Raw genomic sequence first — 19,411 nt, 5'->3', positions numbered from 1 at the left:
TAGAAATGCAGTTCTTTTGGGCCACGTCTCCATTAGCTTTGCCTGTATAAATGTTTAATGTATAATGTTATAAATGCGTATAAGTGCCCATTTGTCTTTGCAAAAGAGCTCGAGCTCAGTCAGGTTGGACTCAGAGCGTCTGTAAACGGTAATTTTCAAGTCTTGTCAAAAGATTCTTGGATTTAGGTGTAGGCCGTCCTAACTCATTCAGTGTCTTTAGTCGGCCCTCTTCCAGGGTTGTTGACATATTGAAAGCTGAACCTCTGCCCTTACTTTCTGGATTGTCCTGTATTTGGGACGATCCGTCTTAACGTCAGCGGTGCGCTGCTTCCCTGTCCCTCCTTGTATTGTGTATTTTTTTGTATTTTCTTCCACATAAAACGTTTTACCTGGAGACCAAAAAGTTACATTTTGCTCCAATTTGGTGCCTTCTTTCACACGTTTTTTGTTTCCCCTGCAAGTCACTGTGCTAAAGAGCAGTTCATCAATTTTGCCACAATCTATAGAGGCAAGACTCGAGGATTGTGGGTCACCTAGCTGTCCTGCTAACAGATCTTTCCACCTGAGCTTTAGATCTCCGCTACTCCTCCAGAGCGACCATGGGCCTATTGGCTGCTTCTCTGATTAACGAGCTCCTGGCCCTGCCTGCCATTTGGATGGTCTGGTTGGTTTGCAGAGACGTTTACCGCTGGTCTTGCTTTAATTTCTCCACAACGTTCTCCCGGACCCGTCTTCTTTTTTTTCTCGGGCTTCATGGTGCTGTTTGTTTACCGATGTTCTCTAACAAACATCACACAAGTGTCTGAGTACAAATGCACATCTTACTCTTGAACTTTTTTATTTCAATTCAATTAAATTTTATTTATATAGCGCCAATTCATGAAACATGTCCTCTCAAGACACTTTCCAAAGTCAAATAAAATCAGATTATACAGATTGGTCTAAAATGTCCTATATAAGGAAACCAGTTGATTGCTTTAAAGTCCTGACAAGCAGCATTCACTCCTGGAGAAGCGTAGAGCCACAGGGAGAGTCGTCTGCGTTGTACATGACTTTGCAGCAATCCCTCATACTGAGCATGCATGAAGCGACAGTGGAGAGAAAAACTTCCCTTTTAACTGGAAGGAAAAACCTCCAGCAGAACCAGAACCAGGCTCAAGAAAAAAGCACAGAAGCACACATTGATCTAGTAATCTGTTCTACATTAGATGGTAGTAGCGGGTGAGCCGTCTTCTCTGGATGATGTCACACCTAACAGTACGTCAGAACAGCTGCACCTACTATGAAGAGAAAAGAGAGAGAGCAAAAAGTTAAAAGCTGAAATGACAACAGTCATTTCAATGCAATGCAATGCAAAACTGGAGAACAGTACAAATCAGTAGAGTGAGAAAAATAGGCCCTGATGTCCTCCATTAGCCTAAGCCTATAGCAGCATAACTATAAAGATGGCTCAGGGTAACATAAGCCACTCTAGTTATACGCTTTGTCAAAAAGGAAAGTTTTAACATTAGTCTTAAAAGTAGACAGGGTGTCTGCCTCACGGACCAAAACTGGGAGTTGGTTCCACAGGAGAGGAGCCTGATAGCTAAAGGATCTGCCTCCCATTCTACTTTTAGAGACTCTAGGAACCACCAGCAGACCTGCAGTCTGAGAGCGAAGTGCTCTGTTAGGAACATACGGGGTAATCAGAGCTCTGATATATGGTGGAGCTTGATTATTAAGGGCTTTATAAGTGAATTTGTAAAAAAAAACAAAAAAAAACAACAAACGATCAGGACCTCGTATTTTTTTCCTTCCATTTAATTTACCGTTATTGAAGGCTGAAGTTTGAGGTTTTAACCTGACAAAATGGCATGTTTCTCGTTCTTTTGACACGTTCCCCTGTTTTTTGCGAGGAGGATTTTCGGCTAAAAAGCGAAGAGCAGATTCAAGCAGAGCAAACTGAGCGCCGGCGAATCATCACAACACGGGCCAAAAATAACGCAGCTGCGTCTTTATGCTCGCATCAACTAAGAGTTTTACTTCCATTAAACTCTCAATCAATATACATTAGCGAAGAGTGACGAGAGACTTCGTTATGCTGGGAGATGTTCTTCCCCACTGACCAGCGGGTGTGTGTGTGCTTGCTTCCTGTTTGCAGACGCAGTGTTATCGAGGCGGTCTACAACAAACTGAACCCCCACAGAGACGAGGAAGCGGTAAGTTTAACTCTCTCTAAGCTGCCTCCCAGCCCCACACACCCTCCAAACATGATCTCATAGACACACAGAGGAGGACGTCGACGTATGTCCGAGTGTGCGGCGTGTGTTTGTGAGGTCATTTCAAAATGAAATCCCCTTTTGTATCCCTGTGGAAAAAGTAGAAATCTCTCACGGTTTTATGCTCAGGTGCACCGAGTCCTTTGTAGACTGTCTTTTTCTGAGCTTCACATTTCAGAGAGTTTCATATTTGCGATCCGGGTTCATAAGATCAGCTGAATTAATCAGCTGAGCGTGATTTCTTTTTATTTTTTTGCATTTAGAGTCTCTTAGCGATACGCTGATGAGAGATCTCACAAAATCTACAGCCTCTTTTCCACTGATGGCTTCTGCTCCGCATGGCTCTACTCTCCGCGAAATTTGTTTTTCCTTTGGAGAAAAAAAAAACAGTTTGTATAAATAATTTGTGTGCAACCTTAGCTGTATGAAAAAACGTTTTTTACCGCGGTGACGGTAAGATTCTTGATTGATCCTTGAGTGGCGCTCATTTGCTGCTAAGCTAGCTCTTTAGCCATCTGTAACAGGTTTAAAAAAACGTAAGTAACAGTACATGCTGGTGAAGATTCTCAGTCATCCAGGTCATGGTCATTCAAAAAAAAAAAAAAAAAAGGTAAAAAACAAAGCAGCTGGACTTGTTTTCCGTAGTTGAAGACGTTTTGCTTCCTCTCCAGGAAGCGTTCTCAACTCAAAAAGTCTGGAGTAATGTGGAGTATCAAGTTTTATACACTGAAAAAAACTGATCTAAAAAGAAGTAAAATGTTCTTAAAGTTAATGTATTTGTCCTTGATTTGAGCAGGTAAATAAGACTATCTGCCAATGGAATGAGTATTTTGACCCCTAAAATAAGATAATTAGACATCCTGCACTTGAAATAAGATGATGGAGATGAATTGTTCCTATTTTAAGTGCAAAATACTCATTCCACTGGCAGATCATCTTATTTACCTGCTCAAATCAAGGACAAATACACTAACTTTAAGAACATTTTACTTCTTTTTAGATCCGTTTTTGCAGTGTACTACTGCCAAACAAAGGCCTTGTAATGGCTTAGATATTTTTGGTTGTATTTGCGTGTTGTCTAAGCTGTTACACGGCCTTTGTTTGGGCAGTAGTATAAAGCTTGGTACTCCACATTACTCCAGACTTTTTTGAATTGAGAAAGCTTCCTGGAGAGGAAGCGAAACGTCTTCAACTACGGAAAACAAGTCCAGTTGCTTTGTTTTTTACTTTTTTTTTTTGGAAGTACTAGTACAGAAAAAAAAAAAGCAGTGATGGAAATGCTTGCAAAACGGGCTGAGTGGAGTAGAGCCCGTGGAAAAGGGGCAAAATTTTTCCTGTTGTTGTTTTTTGATCAACAAAGGCTACGTTCACACTGCAGGTCTTAATGCTCAATTCCGATTTTTTTGCGTGGTCGTTCACATTTCCAAATATATGCGACATGTATGTGATCTCCTGTGTGAACTGAATGCGTTCAACCCAAGTGTCCTGCGTGCGCACTAGAGGACGCGATGACGTCACACGTAGCAAGCGTCCTCAGTGTTTGCGGAAGTAAACATGGATTATAATGCTGGTACGCATTTTTCGGTCATTAATTTCTTTTCTAACCGGAGCTTTCTCTCCATTGACTGCTCTTCTCATTGTTGTCCGCTATGGGTGTCGTCTTTCTTCCCGCTTCTGTATAGCACGACGCAGAATAGTGACGTTTGTCGAGTATCGGCGACGTACAGGTCGGATAAATGCGACCCGGCCGTACAGACACAGGTCGCATTTGAAAAGATCAGATACGTATCGGATTCAGGACCACATATCCAAGTGGCCTGGGTCGCTTTTGAAAAAACCCGATCTGTGTTGTTCAGACTGTCATAAAAAGATCAGATACAAGTCGCATATGGGCAAAAAAATCGGAATTGGGTCACTTCAGGCTGCAGTGTGAACGTAGCCTAAGTGACGTTACTAGAATGTGACACTGCTTCTATTTGGGGGAGTGTTTGCACACGTATTCGTACCGGGTATAGCAGGACCCAGCAAACGCAGCATTGTTTGGTACCTGAACGCCCGCGGGATGCTTAAGGTGCGGAGCTTCCCTTCACGCTGCAGGATCCGTTCGCCACAACAGCCGCTTGTCTTCGTTCTGATGAAATGTGTGCAAGATGTCTGCCTGTTAAAGCTGCGTCCCTTCAGTGTGTTAACTGTTCATTTTCCTCCAGTCTTTTTCACAACGCAGTGAAGATCACCAGGGACGGGGGGTGGGGGGGGGGGGGTTTGACCCGGTCGCTGACAGCTCACCCCTACTGGGCGGCACGTTTTTGTTTGGCAGCTATCCGGATGTGGTGTTGCCTGCTCGTCGGATGTGTGCTCTTATGTGTGTGAAAACATGGAGGCTGTCTGCAGTGTCTGACCCTGGCGCGTGTCACCTCAGGGGGGAGGAGAGGAGGAGGAGGAGGATGAGGATGAGGAGAGTGAGGAGGGAGGTGGCAGCAGCACGGCAGCTCATCTGATGGAGGCGCTGCGGCAGTTCCGCCTGCACCACCGGGGGCAGTATCGCTCGGTGCTGGAGGACTCCCTTGCCGCCTACCGTCTCCGAGGGGAGGGCGCAGCCGAGGGAGCCGGGGAGATGAGGAGGACCTGTGACGACGACGACGACGAAGAGGAGCGGGCCGCTTCCCCTCCCTCGCCCCCGCCCTCGCCCGCCGCCGTGGAGGTGGAGGCCAGCCAAGATGCCCCAGAGGCGGACATCTCCTCTGACTGAGCACACAGCCTATCATCCGCCCTCCTCCAGGGAAGACCTCACTCCTCTTTCCCCAGGCACAGAACTTGACTAAGCAGATTGGCCATTACTTTGAAAAGTTTCCTAAAATAATCTGACAATAATACTATTAATATAAAAGCCGCCTTTCTGTGTATTCAAATTCTGTTCCCAGCACCCCACCTTTTTAAAGAAGACTTTTTTATTTTATTTTATTTCCTTATTTTTTTCCTCTCCCACCTTGGCTTGGATTTCCTTTGAGAACGTATCACTGTGTCCAGTAGAACCCGGTCAGTATTGATGTGCTGGGTCTTGCAGAAACGGTTTTGGGCTTATTCTTTTCCTCCACATTCCTTCCTCCCTCCTCCCCGCTCCTCCCTCTAGCTTCACCCCTCGCCTGCAGTGGATGAACTGAAGTGCAGTGTGGGCTCAAAACGCCTAGTTTATCATCAGAAAAAAATGAAACAGCTGTGCAGATAAGTGAGTAAAACTAGTTCAGGGCGTCGGGGCAAACCTGTAAGCAGAAAAAGACTAAATCACTGTTTGTATGCAGATGTGTTTCACCTGTTTGTAGATCTAGAACGTTACTGATCGGCCCTCAGATCAAATCATAGTGAAGCTCTCCGCAGATACCATTCACAACTCACCAGAAACGTTCCTCTGTGCTTTTTTTTAAACATACAACACCCTTATTTATTGGCATCCCTGTCAAAAATGTGTTAAATATTCAAAATAAGTCCATATTTTATTGCAGTATAGTAATCTCTTGTTTAAATTTTTTTTTGAAAAATACAATATTTGCATTGAGAATATTTAAGGGGGGGAAATCCCTTATTAAGAAGTAACAGTTTTATTGGTACGAGTGCTGGTACCCCTCCTGCTAATGCATCATTAACCCTAGCCAGTGTAAGTATTAGGGTTAGTTTTCTCTTATCATGAGATTGCAGCATATAGAGAGAGGGATCTTTATTTATTTAAGTGTGAGACCAGAGTCCTGGGTCTTCTCTTTTGTCCTCCACCTGTCAACTCGCCCAACAGATTTTCTACAGGATCTACGTCTGAGGACTGAGATAGCCTGGAGAAAAAGGCAGATTTTTGTATCTGATAAGCCATCTCTGTGTTGATTTGGTTCTATTTGTAGGATCATTATCCTCTGGTAAGTCCACCAGATTCTTACTTTAAATGTTCTGGCATGCAGAAAATCACAGTGTACTTAACAATCAGCATCAGGTCGATTCCCCCCTCAGTTTATTCAGATTTATTTCATGCTAGAGCTGCCACCTGCAGTCCCCATGTTTATGTTTGTGATGGTAGGACAGGAAGGGACTTTTTCTGGCACGCCTCCCCTGCAGCTGCTTGGCATGCAGACATTATGTGATGGTTGTTATGCAGCTCTTTGCAGTTCCCTCCCTCGCCGTCCTTCTCACTATTATGTGTCACGTCATGTTTATCCCCTAGTGAAACAGAAGCTCCTAGGAACTCTGATTAAGTCAAAGAAGGTATACGTTAGATAAAGGCTTAGGTTAACAGCTTTAAAGAGACTTTTTAACCAATAAGTGTAAAAAAAAAAAAAAAAAAACAACATGAAAATGACGCTTTCTAAAAGTTTCGGTGTGAGATAATTCTGCTGTGATTAAATCTTATGGCTTTCTTTTCTTTTTTTTTAACACTTCTTTGTCAAGGAGGATTAATAAATGTGGTCAAGACTTTTTAATTTTAAGCTCTAACACCAAACCTGCAGCTGTGCATATATTTTTCCGTCAAACATACGTAATCCCTCTCTCTCTCTCTCATGATGTCGACATGTAAACATTTTATAATATTCATCTGAAAGATGGCTAAGAAAACACCCTGAGCTCCCTGCAGGATAATGACAAACATGGTATAACTCATACAGGCTTACATGAAGCATGTTTTTATTTCATGCCTTTCACTGCTGTAACTCTTCAGCACTGGAGATTTCATCTACACTGTTTACTCTTTTCTTTTTCTTTTTCTTTTTTTTTTATGCAGCCAGTCAGAGGGTATCGTTTGGCTGGTAATGCACACTCTGCAATTATCTGCTCAATATCCAAAGCATTTAGCAATCTGAGGGAAGATTAATGCCGTACCTGTATGTATGTATGTGTGTAATAAATCTGGTGTTTGTAAGTGGGACCAAATGAGTCCCATAAAGGTGACCAAAAAAAATTATCAAATAAAAAAAATCTAAAATGCAGTGTTGTAGATTATTTGCTTTTAAAATGAGGTATTTGAATCGGTAGGATGTTTGTATCGCTGTGTTCCCTGTGTCAGCTCAGTCGCCTCCCACAGAATGACAATAAGGTGTTTTATTTATCCCCTCACTGTTTTAGTTGTGTTTCAGAGTCCTTATGCAGTCTAATGTGTTTTGAATGTGTGTTGTGTGTCTAGGAGGTATGTGGTGAGAGATTCTCATGCTATAATAAATTGGTTTACCCACTTTCATTTAAAATGGAATAGGACAGATTATTCTTTATGCTTCAAAACTATTAAAGCTATATTTGTGTTATGATGTGTATTGAGATGCACTGATTTCTGGTTATCTTTGAGTTCCACTCAGTTTGATCAACTTTGTGTTTGTTTCTTCTCTATGGACTAAAAAGCACAAGGAAAATGTGTGCTGCAGTTTTTAACGATGGGGTCCGTAGCTTTTAATTCAACAGAAATTATTTATGCGTCATCAAAGTCTGTAACCTTCAAATGAGCACATCAAATTAAAAGGAAAAATGACAGATTTGGATCAGTTCCTCTGTAGTTTCCTATTGACACATGGACTTGAGAAAAAATGTGGATTAAAATACTAGCTTTGGTCGTTTTCAATTTTTAACCCCTCTTAAGACCAGAATTTTTTTTTTTTTTTTTAAAAAGGCCTCATGGGTTTATTTAGATTTTTGACTGTAGATTTTGTCTCCTAAAAAAAAACCTTTTACTATCACTACACCAAGTCAATCAATACAAGTTTATTCATTAATACTGTGAAAAAAAGACAACAAAACAACGTATGCCAAATACCGTTTACGTTGACAAGACACTAAGAGTAGAATATTATCCTTATTTTGTGCTGTTTTACTTTCTGCCACAATCCGCATTTATTTCAAAGAGCCTTTTATTTTCTTCATAAACAAGAAATCAGAACGTAAACCAGCTTTTTTAAGTATACCTTGATACCTTTAGCCCACAAACCATGCCTCTGTGTTTTCCGCAGATGGAAAGGGTAACAAGAAGCCGAATTCGTCTTTCAGGATGTAGTAGACCTCTTTTCAGCCTGCTGACGTGCAGTGCGCAGCTTTCGCGTTTCTCTGATCCATACAGCTGGAGAACACGCTGCTGGTTGTGGTGCTTTCTCACGTATCTCATTAAAATTCCTTCAAATCTACGCTTTTTTTTTGTGTCTGTCCCTACCAAATAAACTTTGAAATGCAATGAAATGAAATGAAATTTCCAAATCGCAGATGTCAGCGATTTTGGGCTATGTAACAATTAGGGAATCAGACGTCCTTTTAGGTGTGGGTGACATGTTTAAAGTGGGTTTGCCTTCACATGGAAGGGAAGAGGATTGCAGCAGTGAGATAATCTAACTTTACTTGTTTTAGAGTTTATATAATCATACATAGCATTAAGTACAGGTCAATCAGTTTAATACATAGACTGGTTTGTTGGTTGCACTTTATGTTCAACAAGGATTGATGTCCAAGTCAATTAAAAGCTGTTCTCTTGAATAATATTCTGATTAATAGAAACATTAAAAGTTCTTGTTTTAAATAGTCCTTGTTTACAAACATCTTTATCTAGAGGCCATTTTTGTTGCTTGTGGTTAATGCAGAGAAAAGTCAAAATTGCAATTTTGGTTGAAATATATTGTAGGCAGAACGCAATCATTTCTGCTCCGAGTTTAGATGCTGTAGGTCTTTTAGCAACTAATTGATTTGTTGTTTAGTATATGTTTAAAAAGACATGGTAAATTAAACTGGGGGGAGGGGGGAAATCGCATTAAATCGCAATATTAAGATAAAAAATTGCAATTAGATTATTTTCAGCCCTAATCTAGAGCAGAAATCTTGTGGGCACCGCCCTAATATAACTCTAAACGTCAGTTTTCTCCAGCCCCGCCCTTTTTCCCCATCCTGTCTGACAGTTCTGATTCCCCGCCAGGTGAGTCACCTGAGCTTCTGCTTGTGTTGTGTCCGGCCCCATTTGGGGACAATCACCTAATATGGAGCAGCAGAAACAAGGAGCTGATTCTAGCCTCTAAAGCACTAACGCACCTCTCTCTCTCTCTTTCTCCGTATCTTCTTCTCTTTTCGGTCCAAACCCAGAGTGCCGTTGACCTGGACGACCCCTATTAGCCGCGCCGGCGCCTCCCCCCCCCCACCCCCCACCCCTGGCTCTTCCCGGTGATCCGAGCGTCCACCAGGAAGGAGGATCGCCTCTCCATTGCGCCGTGTCTTTCTCCACTAAAAAGAGGACATGCAGTGTGTGCTGGAATGCGTGAGTGTGTATGTGTTGGTCGTGCATTTGTGTGTGTGTGTTTTTTTTCGCAGAAGCGGGACAAAGACTACACCTGAACACACGCATAACTGCTTGAACCCCCCCCTCTCCCCTCTTCTCCCCCCCCCCCCCTTCCTCCCCCGTGGAGGAAAAGCCGAATCACTCTTAGAAAAAAATAAAAATATGTATAGATTTTACGAACTGAAGCGTTTCGACGGTAGAAACTGATTTTTACCGTTGGGAAAAAAAAAAAGTTTTTTTTTTTTTTTTTTTTTTTTTTCTTGAATGTTGAACACCTGACTTCACAATAAAATGAGGACCTATCGTGCGCATGTTTTCTGTGAGCGTGTGTTTGACCGGAGAGAGGGTGTGTGTATGCGAGCGTGTTTCACCGAGGGCCAAGAGGACACACATGACTGATAAAAGACTTTTTATGTAACTCTTCACATTTTTTTTTTTTTGTTTTTTTTGTGCTCTAATACCATTGCTTCTTCCCTCTTAAACACACACTCTCTCTCTTACACACACACACATACACTCACCCCCTCACTTCCACTTGTGCAACCATAAATGACGTGCCACAGTCGCAGGGCACTGCATGAGGACTCGGGCTCTACCTGTACAGCTACGTGGTTTTTAATCATGGTCAGCGCACAGCCAGGGGTTGAGGCTGACTGAACCTGAAAGCTCTCTGGACTCTGATTGGCTGCGTGAGAAATGATTTGGATTTTATTTTTGTTGATCGAATTAGGGCAAGACGACGATAATCATGATTTTTGGAGGGAGGGGAGTGGGGGGGGGGGCTGTATTGGAGGTTGTTGGTGAAAATCCCAAGTGTGAGTTGGACCCAAGCTTCGGGGTAATGGCGGGGGAGGAAAGGGGCGGTTGTTGTAACACTGGTTGGACTTCCTTGACATCGTCTGAGGCGCAGCAGACTGTCCTGACAGAGGAAAAAAAAAAGCTTTCTTTTTTCTTTTTTTTTCTTTTTTTTTTTAATGTTGCCCATGAGGTTACTTAGTTGCTCGCTGTGTAGAGTGAGTGAACTTCCAGTTTTAACCCTGTTCCTGGTTCTCAGACTGCATTGGTAATGTTTGTATTGCTGTTGTTTGATTGCACTCACATTTGATTACAGAGAAGCGTCTATATATGAAATAAAATACCTGCCAAGGAAGCAGCGGTTGTTGTGTGTATTTGCCTGCGAAAAGACACATTTCTATGACATATATATATATATATATATATATATATATATATATATATATATATATATATAATATATATATGCTTATGAACAAAACAAAGATGTTCAGTACTAATTACCTAAAGAAAAACCCACCTGAATGAATTGTTGGATTGTGTTGCACAGCTCCACCTTGGTTTGGCCAAAATGTTAATATATCTGGGCCTTTTAAGTTACAGAGGGGCAGATGATTACCCATTTAATAGGTACAATCTCTGAGAAAAAAAAGTAAGACAAGCAAATAATGATAAAGTAGTTGAATTAAAATGAATGTTAAAATTTTTTTATATATATATATATATATATATTGTTATTATTATTTATTTATTTATTTTTTGAGTGTGCAGGTGAATCTCAGTAAATCAGAATATGATGGAAAACTTATCTCAGTAGTTTAAACTGAAAATTGAAACCCTTGTGAAATATGCCAAGATTACAGTCAATGAAAACCCAAAATTCAGTTACCGCAAATAGATCAATTTCATACAAGACCAGTAAAAAAATAAATAAAAATACAGTAATTTGATGTTATCGTTAACACGTCATGGAGAAGACTGCCCAAACATATTAATGGAAAGTTTAGTGGAAGGAAAACGTGTCTTGAAAGCAGAAGCAAGAAGGAAAATACATCCTTGTTATGTATATATGCACACTATATATTACTATATTACTATTACACTGTTGGTATGGAGGCGATAAACCTGTGGTGCTGCTGAGGAGTTACGGACACCCCGGTTGCTTTCACAGCTGCAGCTCATCTGCATCTTCCTCTTTAAAAATACTCCATAGATTCTCTGGGGTTCAGGTCAGACCAGCCGTCAGGCATAGAGGCAGTATTGATACTTTTGGAAACAGGCAGGTCCTACATCCTGGAAAATTTAAAGCCTGTCAGCAGGAACAGCAATGCTCTTCACACTGACCTTTTATGGCTTTCCTTCCCTCCGGGAGGCGGGTAATGAGCTAGAAGTTAAGTCTTCCCCATGATTGTGTAGAACATAACGTTTATTATTATTCATCAACTTAACTCAATATTTCATTTTTTTCATCCACTGAATTTGGGATTTTCATTAGCTGTAATCCATATTCATTAAAAATAAGTCAAATATTTCACTCTGAGTAATGCGTCTATAGAAAATTTCAGTGAACGTTTCTGGAAAAACTGAGATTCAGCTGCATGCGGTCTTTGATGTTGACTGGTTTATTTAATGAATCCACTTTTTTTTTTAGTTTAAATTGTAGTGTCCAACACAAACTTGCGCTCTACGGTACGGTTTCCACGTTCTGTTCCCAAAGCTTGTGATAATTAATTTTATGAACACTTCATGTTTTACTGGAAGCAGCTGTGGCATCGACATGATTCTCCAACGTCCTTCCTTCCTTACCGCCAGGAGGTCTACGCTTGATTTGAAGACACGGTCTACATTTTCCTAAATGTTTCAAATCTGGTGCATTGCTATAGATAAAATCCCCATTCTAAATCTAAATTAATTCTGAATGTAAGTATTTTAAAGTTGTTTGTTTATAACCGATGACAAAAAGAAAAATGTATCACAGTTGATAACAGTCACAGATGATGACACACAACTATTTTATTTGCCGGCTGAGCAACAAGGCTTTGTAGGAGCAGCTTAAACAAATTAAATGACGTCATTAATTATTGTTTTTCCCATTGCAGACAAAGTAGAGAAAAAATGCATTAATTTATTGCATTTCTAATTAAACTGCTGCACCAGTCTGACTATGCAAGACAGTGTGAATCCTTCCAGAGCGTTTACAGATGTTGAAGCTGGTTCATTTACAGAAAATATGTTTTCAACAGGAGATATGTCAGTTGAAACAATAGAAAGGATTATAAAACTCCCATGTTAGTTATGCTCCAAAATAAACTAAAAATAATCCAGTTTCTTTTAAAATGCTGGGGGAAAAAAATAAAATGCTGGCTGATGCATATTGTAAACACTTACTTTTTGAACTTCCTGTGGAGACTAGCTATGCTGTGTTGATTACTTGCTTTATCCAACTGTTATTTTAATAATTTTGCAACAATTGCAAAAAAAAAAAAAAAAAAACAGAACAAAATTGTTGTTTGACTGAAAAAGTAGACACAGCAAGTGAGCTAGCAGTGGAAAAATTATAAAAATCCTTCAAGATGGCTGTGTAGGCATGCTAATGCTAGCTTTTATGAAGCTATGTTATTCCTACAAAATGTATCTTCCTAAATAGTTGCCGCATTGCCAAAATCAGTAAAAGGATCATTGCAAATCCAACAACATGTCAAGTAATGACTTCAGGAAGTTTAAAATGTAACTTTTCTAACTTCCTGTAGCAGCTAGCTGCGCTTCAGTGCTAGCATTAGCTGTTGACAAGGTTGTGTTATTTTTGCGTTCCTGCAATAATTATCGATCTAAGTAGTTTATTCTGAGGCAATGCAGCTCGCATAACATGTCAACTGAAAGTTTAAAAACGATAAAAATACATACAGTGGCTCGCCAAAGTATTCATACCCCTTGAACATTTAAACATTTTGTCACATTACAACCACAAACATAAATATATTTTATTGGAATATTATGTGAAAGACCAACACAAAGTGGTATACAATTACGAAGTAGAAAGGAAGTACACAATTTAAAAAATGTTTTTATAAATAAAAAAACTGAGAAGTGCTTTGTGCACATGTTTTACACCCACTTTTTTCTGAGTGCAACCAATTGCCTTCAGAAGTTACCTGATGATTGGTAATGAATGAATAGACTCCATCTGTGTGCAATCTAACCTGAGAACAAAGGCAGCTGCTCTGTGACGGCCTCAGAGGTTGGTTAAGAGAATAATGTGGAACAAACAGCATCATGAAGACCAAGGAACACACCAGACAGGTCAGGGATAACGTTGTGGAGCAGTTTAAAGCAGGCTTAGGCTATAAAAAGATTTCCCAAGCTTTGACTATCTCACGGTGCACTATTCAATCCATCATCCGCAAATGGAAAGAGTATGGCACATGTGGTCTTTATGGAACAGTGGAAAGAAAGCTGAGAGACTTCCCATTTGCAGTTTGCCAGAAGCCATATTAGGGACACAGCAAACATGTAAAAGAAGGTGTTTTGGTCAGATGAGACCAAAATTTACCTTTTTGGCGCATCACTCTGAACACATCATCCCCACTGTCAAAATATGGTGGTGGCAGCATCATGCTCTGGGAGGGACTTCTCTTTTCAGCAGGGACAGAGAAGATGGTCAGAGTTGATGGGAAGATGGATGGAACCAAACACGGGGATAGTCTTGGAAGAAAACCTGTTGGAGTCCGCAGAAGACTTGAGACTGGGGTGGAGGTTCAGCTTCCAGCAGGACAATGACCCTAAACAGGGGTAGACAGCCAGGGGTACAATGGAATGGTTTAAAACAAAAACACATTCATGTGTTAGAATGGCCTAAAGCGCTTTGGGTGGTCAGCATGACTGGAAAAGCGCTATATAAGTTCAGTCCATTTACCATTTAGTCAATGACCAGACCTAAACCAGATTGAGAATCTGTGGCAAAATCTGAAAACTGCTTTTCTTAAACGCTTTCCATCTAATCTGACCAAGGTTGAGCTGTTTTGTAAAGAATGAGCAAAGGTTTCAGTCACTAGATGTACAAAGCTGGTAGAGACATACTCTAAAGACTTGCAGCAAAAGGTGGTTCCACAAATTATTGACTCAGGTGGCCCTTTTCAGTTTTTTATTTGTAAAAAAAAACAGAACGTATAATTTTCTTTTTATTTCACAACTGTATACCACTTTGTGTTGGTCTCATATAAAATTCCAATAAAATAGATTTTTGTGGTTGTAATGTGACAATATCTCACTGCAAAAACTGAATTGAAAATAAGTAAAACTTTCTTTAAATTAGCATATTTGTCCTTAATTTGAGCAGATAAATAAGATGATATGCCAATGGAATTAGTATTTTTACACATAAGATAAGATAATTAGATAAACTGCACTTAAAATAAGATGATTTAGATGAGTTGCTCCTATTATAAGTGCAAAAATCTTATTCCATTGGCAAATCATTTAAACTTGCTGCTCAAATCAAGGACAAATACACTAATTTCAAGAAAACTTTACTTATTTTTAGTCACATTTTTGCAGTGCTGAAAAAGTTCAAGGGGTGTGAATACTTTTGCAGGTCGCTGTACTTTACCAAGATGTTAATGTTAGCTTCTGAATAGCTGTCCCATTTAGTTACAGCTGTCATGTATTCATTTAGTTGAAGACTTATCCAGGGGGTTAAAAAGGAGAACAACATCTAAAGCTGTGGTTTCACAGGCCTGAGGTAAGGTCAACGTTTATAATTCAGGGATAAGAAAGAGACCGGCCAAAAAAAAAAAAAAAACGGGATCCATGGCAGAGTTCAAAGACTAAAACCTCTGCTGACCTTAAAAGCATAATGGCCCGCCTACATTTGCCAAAAGCATCAGGATGATCACCAAAAACGTTTGGGCAAATATTCTGTAGGCTGCTGTGAGACAAAAAGAGGAACTTTAAAAAAAACAACAACTTGTGAATCCATTTGAGGAAAAACGACGGCAGCGTCATACAGAGAAACACGGCGGTGGTCACATGATGGTCTGGGGCTGCTATATTGCTGATGAGCTCCTGAAACTGACGGAGCCATAAAGACTGATCATCGTCGGAAAATTCTGATGGACAAAACCCGGCCATCAGCTCATGACCTCAAGCTTAAGAGAAGTTTTTAATTCATGCGTTTTTCTGTGTAGCCTTTTACCTTACCAGAAAAAAAAGCTGAATTGAGATTAGAAACGTCATTTTCAAGAGTGCCGTGGACAACGTGAAGACAAGCAGAAATAAAACACAGGTTTTAAAAACATGAATACACATATAGTCAACGTTTTGATTAACATTAAAGCATTTGATTTTCAGTGCCTCAGCTAACAAGACTCTCTTTGAAAATGTGTAGAGAGACCACATCCTTAGTTTCTGAAATTTTGTAAATGCTTCAAAACATTTGGTGCAAAGTATTTAAATGTTTTTTTTATTATTATTATTCATTTTCATATGGACTTCAAGTATTTGCCAACAAGAGAACATCAGGGGAAACAAAAAAACGTAACTACCATATTTGAGATTTTCTAATGAATCTTGGTCTGAAGATATGGAGGCACATGGGCAACAACAGTCTTGCAGATAGAAATATACCGGTGCTTGAGTCTATGAGTGCACACGTCAAACCATCCAGCAGTAATATATAACAGACAATGGTTTGTTTTAAAATGTGTAATACATCTCAGCCAAGGGATAAATAGCATAATGTAGTAGTAAAGGTATATCATAAGGTATATCATATGACCAAAACCTTGGACAGACAAAAATGTAGCAGTGATAACACTCCTTTTTTTTCTTCAGCAGGAAATTTGAGCCCCAAAACACCAGCAAGCCTAGCTCCGACAGGCTAAATGATACTAAATGAAGGCTTGAGAGGAAACCCAGTCAAAGTTTGCACTCACATCTGAATGAGATATTCATACTGGAAAACTCTGAACGCTGAATTTTTAAAACTCTGTTAAACGCAGTGGATCGAAATTCTTCCTCAGAGATGTTTGATGATCTGAGGCAGCTGGGCACCACAGAAAAGCAAAAACAAAACCAACGGTGAGAAATCTGCAATGCATATTTCATGGCACTGTCGGGGTGATTTTTAATTCACGGATGTATTTGCAGACAGACAATATGGACAGAGAGCTGTGAGACGAAGCGATGTTCCGGATTCCCCCTTCAAGAAAGTAAATGAACAGAGAGTTGGGGAAAAGATAGTGGACATTTCTGGTAAACTGCGTCTAAAATTTGTTGCAGGTCCAAAGTGGGGCTGTTGTTAAACTGCAGGACGGAAGGCTTAAAAACACTAAAACTGAGCTGTTTCAGCATTACAAAAAGTAATTGGTACTTTTTCATGTGCCTCTCTGCTGACATTTCATTCAGCAGTTTGTTTCCGACTGTCAGAGAAAGACGAAACTTAATGCATCCTTCGTAAACATGACTAAAATGGACTATAAGGAACTTTACAGAGACAGCTTTGTGCCAAAGAACTTTCCACGCGATTTTGCTCTGATCAAAAAAAAAACGTAAGCTCTGACTTATGATGTGTGCGGCTCCAACCACACACAAACAAAAACTGTATTATGTCTATCTAATCTGTCACTCTGTCATAATTTGAACCTAATCCCTAATCATAATCACGTCGTATCTTAAAGGTGTTCTCAATCTGGTGTTGGATTATGCAGACTATGTGTGTGTGTGTGTGTGTGTGTGTTAGAGTGAGAATGAGCAATCCAAATATATTATGACGGGTAAATTTAATTTGATGACAGTGACTGGGGGCACATAGTGTGCCTGCTGAGCTGCCTTTAAGCCTCCGCTTGTAACAAAACAATACACAGTCGCTGACCTGGTAAAAGTGTGTTTTAGGTTTTGTTCATCTTTAATCTCTTTCACTTTAATTTGTTTTCCTACAGAGGTACAAGAGAAAACAAAACAAGATGTGTTTAAGAGGCGCAGCTCTACTCCCCCCTTATCAGATGAACAGTATTTAATGTAGACATGCCGGCATGGATGACGATCTAATTCCACCACAACACACAGTAGATGAGTTGCTATGATTATATTTTCTACCTGTATTGCCAGCTACTGAATGTGTGCCTTTCATTTAAATAAATGCTAAACTAGTGCTTACAAAATAGTGCAGAAAGATTTAGCCTGATATGTGCAGCAAATCTAAACTAAAAAAACTTATTTAATCTGTGAGTCTGAACAAAGATGTTCAGTAGTAATTACCTAAAGAAAAACCCACCTGAATGAATTGTTGGATTGTGTTCCACAGCTCCACCTTGGTTTGGCCAAAATGTTAATATATCTGGGCCTTTTAAGTTACAGAGGGGCAGATGATTACCCATTTAATATGTACAATCTCTGAGGAAAAAAAGTAAGACAAGCAAATAATGATAAAGTAGTTGAATTAAAATGAATGAATGTTAAAATTGAGAAATATTGTTTGATTTAAAATTTTCCAATGACAACTAATAAAGGAAACACAAGAAGGTCAGTAATCTCATTAAAAGACTAAAAAAATATCTTTGCATATGGGAACTGGGGTGCAACAATAATAGAAAACTTTATCCCTGATCCTCCAGGAGGTGCTGAATTGAAAAGACATTTTGAGGCAAAATATTTCTGCAGGAACTTAATAATACTGACAACTGTCAAACAGTACTTTTTGTATGGAAAAGAGGCAAATTATCTCACCTTAGTCCATAAGTAACGCTTTTAATATTGTTTAGATCCCAGTCATCCAAAAAACTTTTTTTTTTTAATTTCCCTTCATTGTCCATTTAGGCTAAAGGGACATTGAAAGGAAATAATAATAATAATAATAAAAATAATGATAAAAAACATTCTTGTGAGCACCAGATACATTCGGCACTAGAAATTTATCTGGGGCACATGAGAACGTTTTTTTATTTTATTTTATTTTTTTTATTTCCCTTCATTGTCCCTGTAGGACAGTGAACATCAACTGACGGTCCACGGGCCACATCCACCCCACCAGAGCTTTCCATCCGGGCCCCCAAATATAATTCTGGTCCTCGGATAAATGTAGTTGATGACCCCTGCTTTAGGGGCTCAGTAAAAAGTGTCTTCTTTGTTATATTTTAAATAGGTAAACTGATCAAAACTGAAAGGATTGATATATCATACAAAACACACTCCTGTTTAAAGTTATTTGTGTCGAAGGCAGTTTTTCAGGTGAAGATATTCGAGGCATAATTTCCACTTTGGTACTCATTCTGTACATGTCAACAGTAGTGTTAAAGCTTCACAGTCTTTATTGCACAGGAGAGAAAAACATGTACTTTTAAATCAGATCCATGTCTTTTCTTACTTCTGTAGCTACCGTGCTAATGCTAGCTTTTATGTAGCCATGCTGTTTTTTTATTCCTACAAAACCCATCTGACATATGGCATTATTTAATAAATTGATCATCCAAAATCCAACTTTTTTTTTTTAATCCAGGGATAGTTGAAGATGTTTTTACTACTTTTCTAACTCCTTTAGCAAACAACTTCTAACCATAGTAGTTTCCGCACTAATGCTAGCTGTTATTTAGCAATGTTACTTTTTCTGAAAAAAAAAAAAAAAAACTTGTTACCAAAATTGGTACCACACAAAAATCTGCAAATCTAAACTAAATAATCTCCTAAAGGCTAATAGAGTTTTTAGAGAAACACTTTTCAAACATTCTTGTAGAAATGTTGCGTTGCAGCTAGCTAGACAACAATGCTAACTGTACCATTTATGTAACTGTGCTATGTTTACATATCCAGTGTTTGTCTGCATACATTTTCACCACATGCAAAAAAACAAAAAACAAAAAAACAAAACAATACATGGATAAAAATCCCACAAGTTATGAAAAAAAAAAACAGTAAAATGCTTCCTGTTGAAGCTAACAAAGCTACGATGCTATTGTTGACATTACTGTAGCTGTGTTATTATTTTCTGTAATATTTTTTTACTTAATGCAAACCAGTTATCAAAACACTGATTTAAAAAAAAAAACATGTTTTGAAGCAATTGTTCATGGAAGATTAAAAATGCTACTTT

General features: G+C 39.3%; 1 protein-coding gene across 2 annotated transcripts in view; it reads left to right on the top strand.

The window, feature by feature from the left end:
- ppm1bb (protein phosphatase, Mg2+/Mn2+ dependent, 1Bb) overlaps nucleotides 1-10,684 on the top strand; it is a 43,552-nt gene extending 32,868 nt beyond the window's left edge. Inside the window, exons 5-6 of one of the 2 annotated variants that reach the window (XM_012854062.3) lie at nucleotides 2,141-2,198; nucleotides 9,342-10,684. In XM_012854062.3, the coding sequence (XP_012709516.1) occupies nucleotides 2,141-2,198; nucleotides 9,342-9,371 (88 nt within the window). In that variant the 3' untranslated portion in view covers nucleotides 9,372-10,684. Of the gene's footprint in view, nucleotides 1-2,140; nucleotides 2,199-4,677; nucleotides 6,584-9,341 lie in introns of those variants that run through there. The other variant, XM_036141993.1, reaches the window with a different exon arrangement.
- The last annotated feature ends 8,727 nt before the right edge of the window (nucleotides 10,685-19,411 follow it).

The sequence above is a fragment of the Fundulus heteroclitus genome, chromosome 10, assembly GCF_011125445.2.
Source record: "Fundulus heteroclitus isolate FHET01 chromosome 10, MU-UCD_Fhet_4.1, whole genome shotgun sequence".
NCBI lineage: Eukaryota > Metazoa > Chordata > Actinopteri > Cyprinodontiformes > Fundulidae > Fundulus > Fundulus heteroclitus.
Note: the sequence above shows the minus strand (reverse complement) of the source record. Positions and strands in the feature narration are given on the sequence as shown.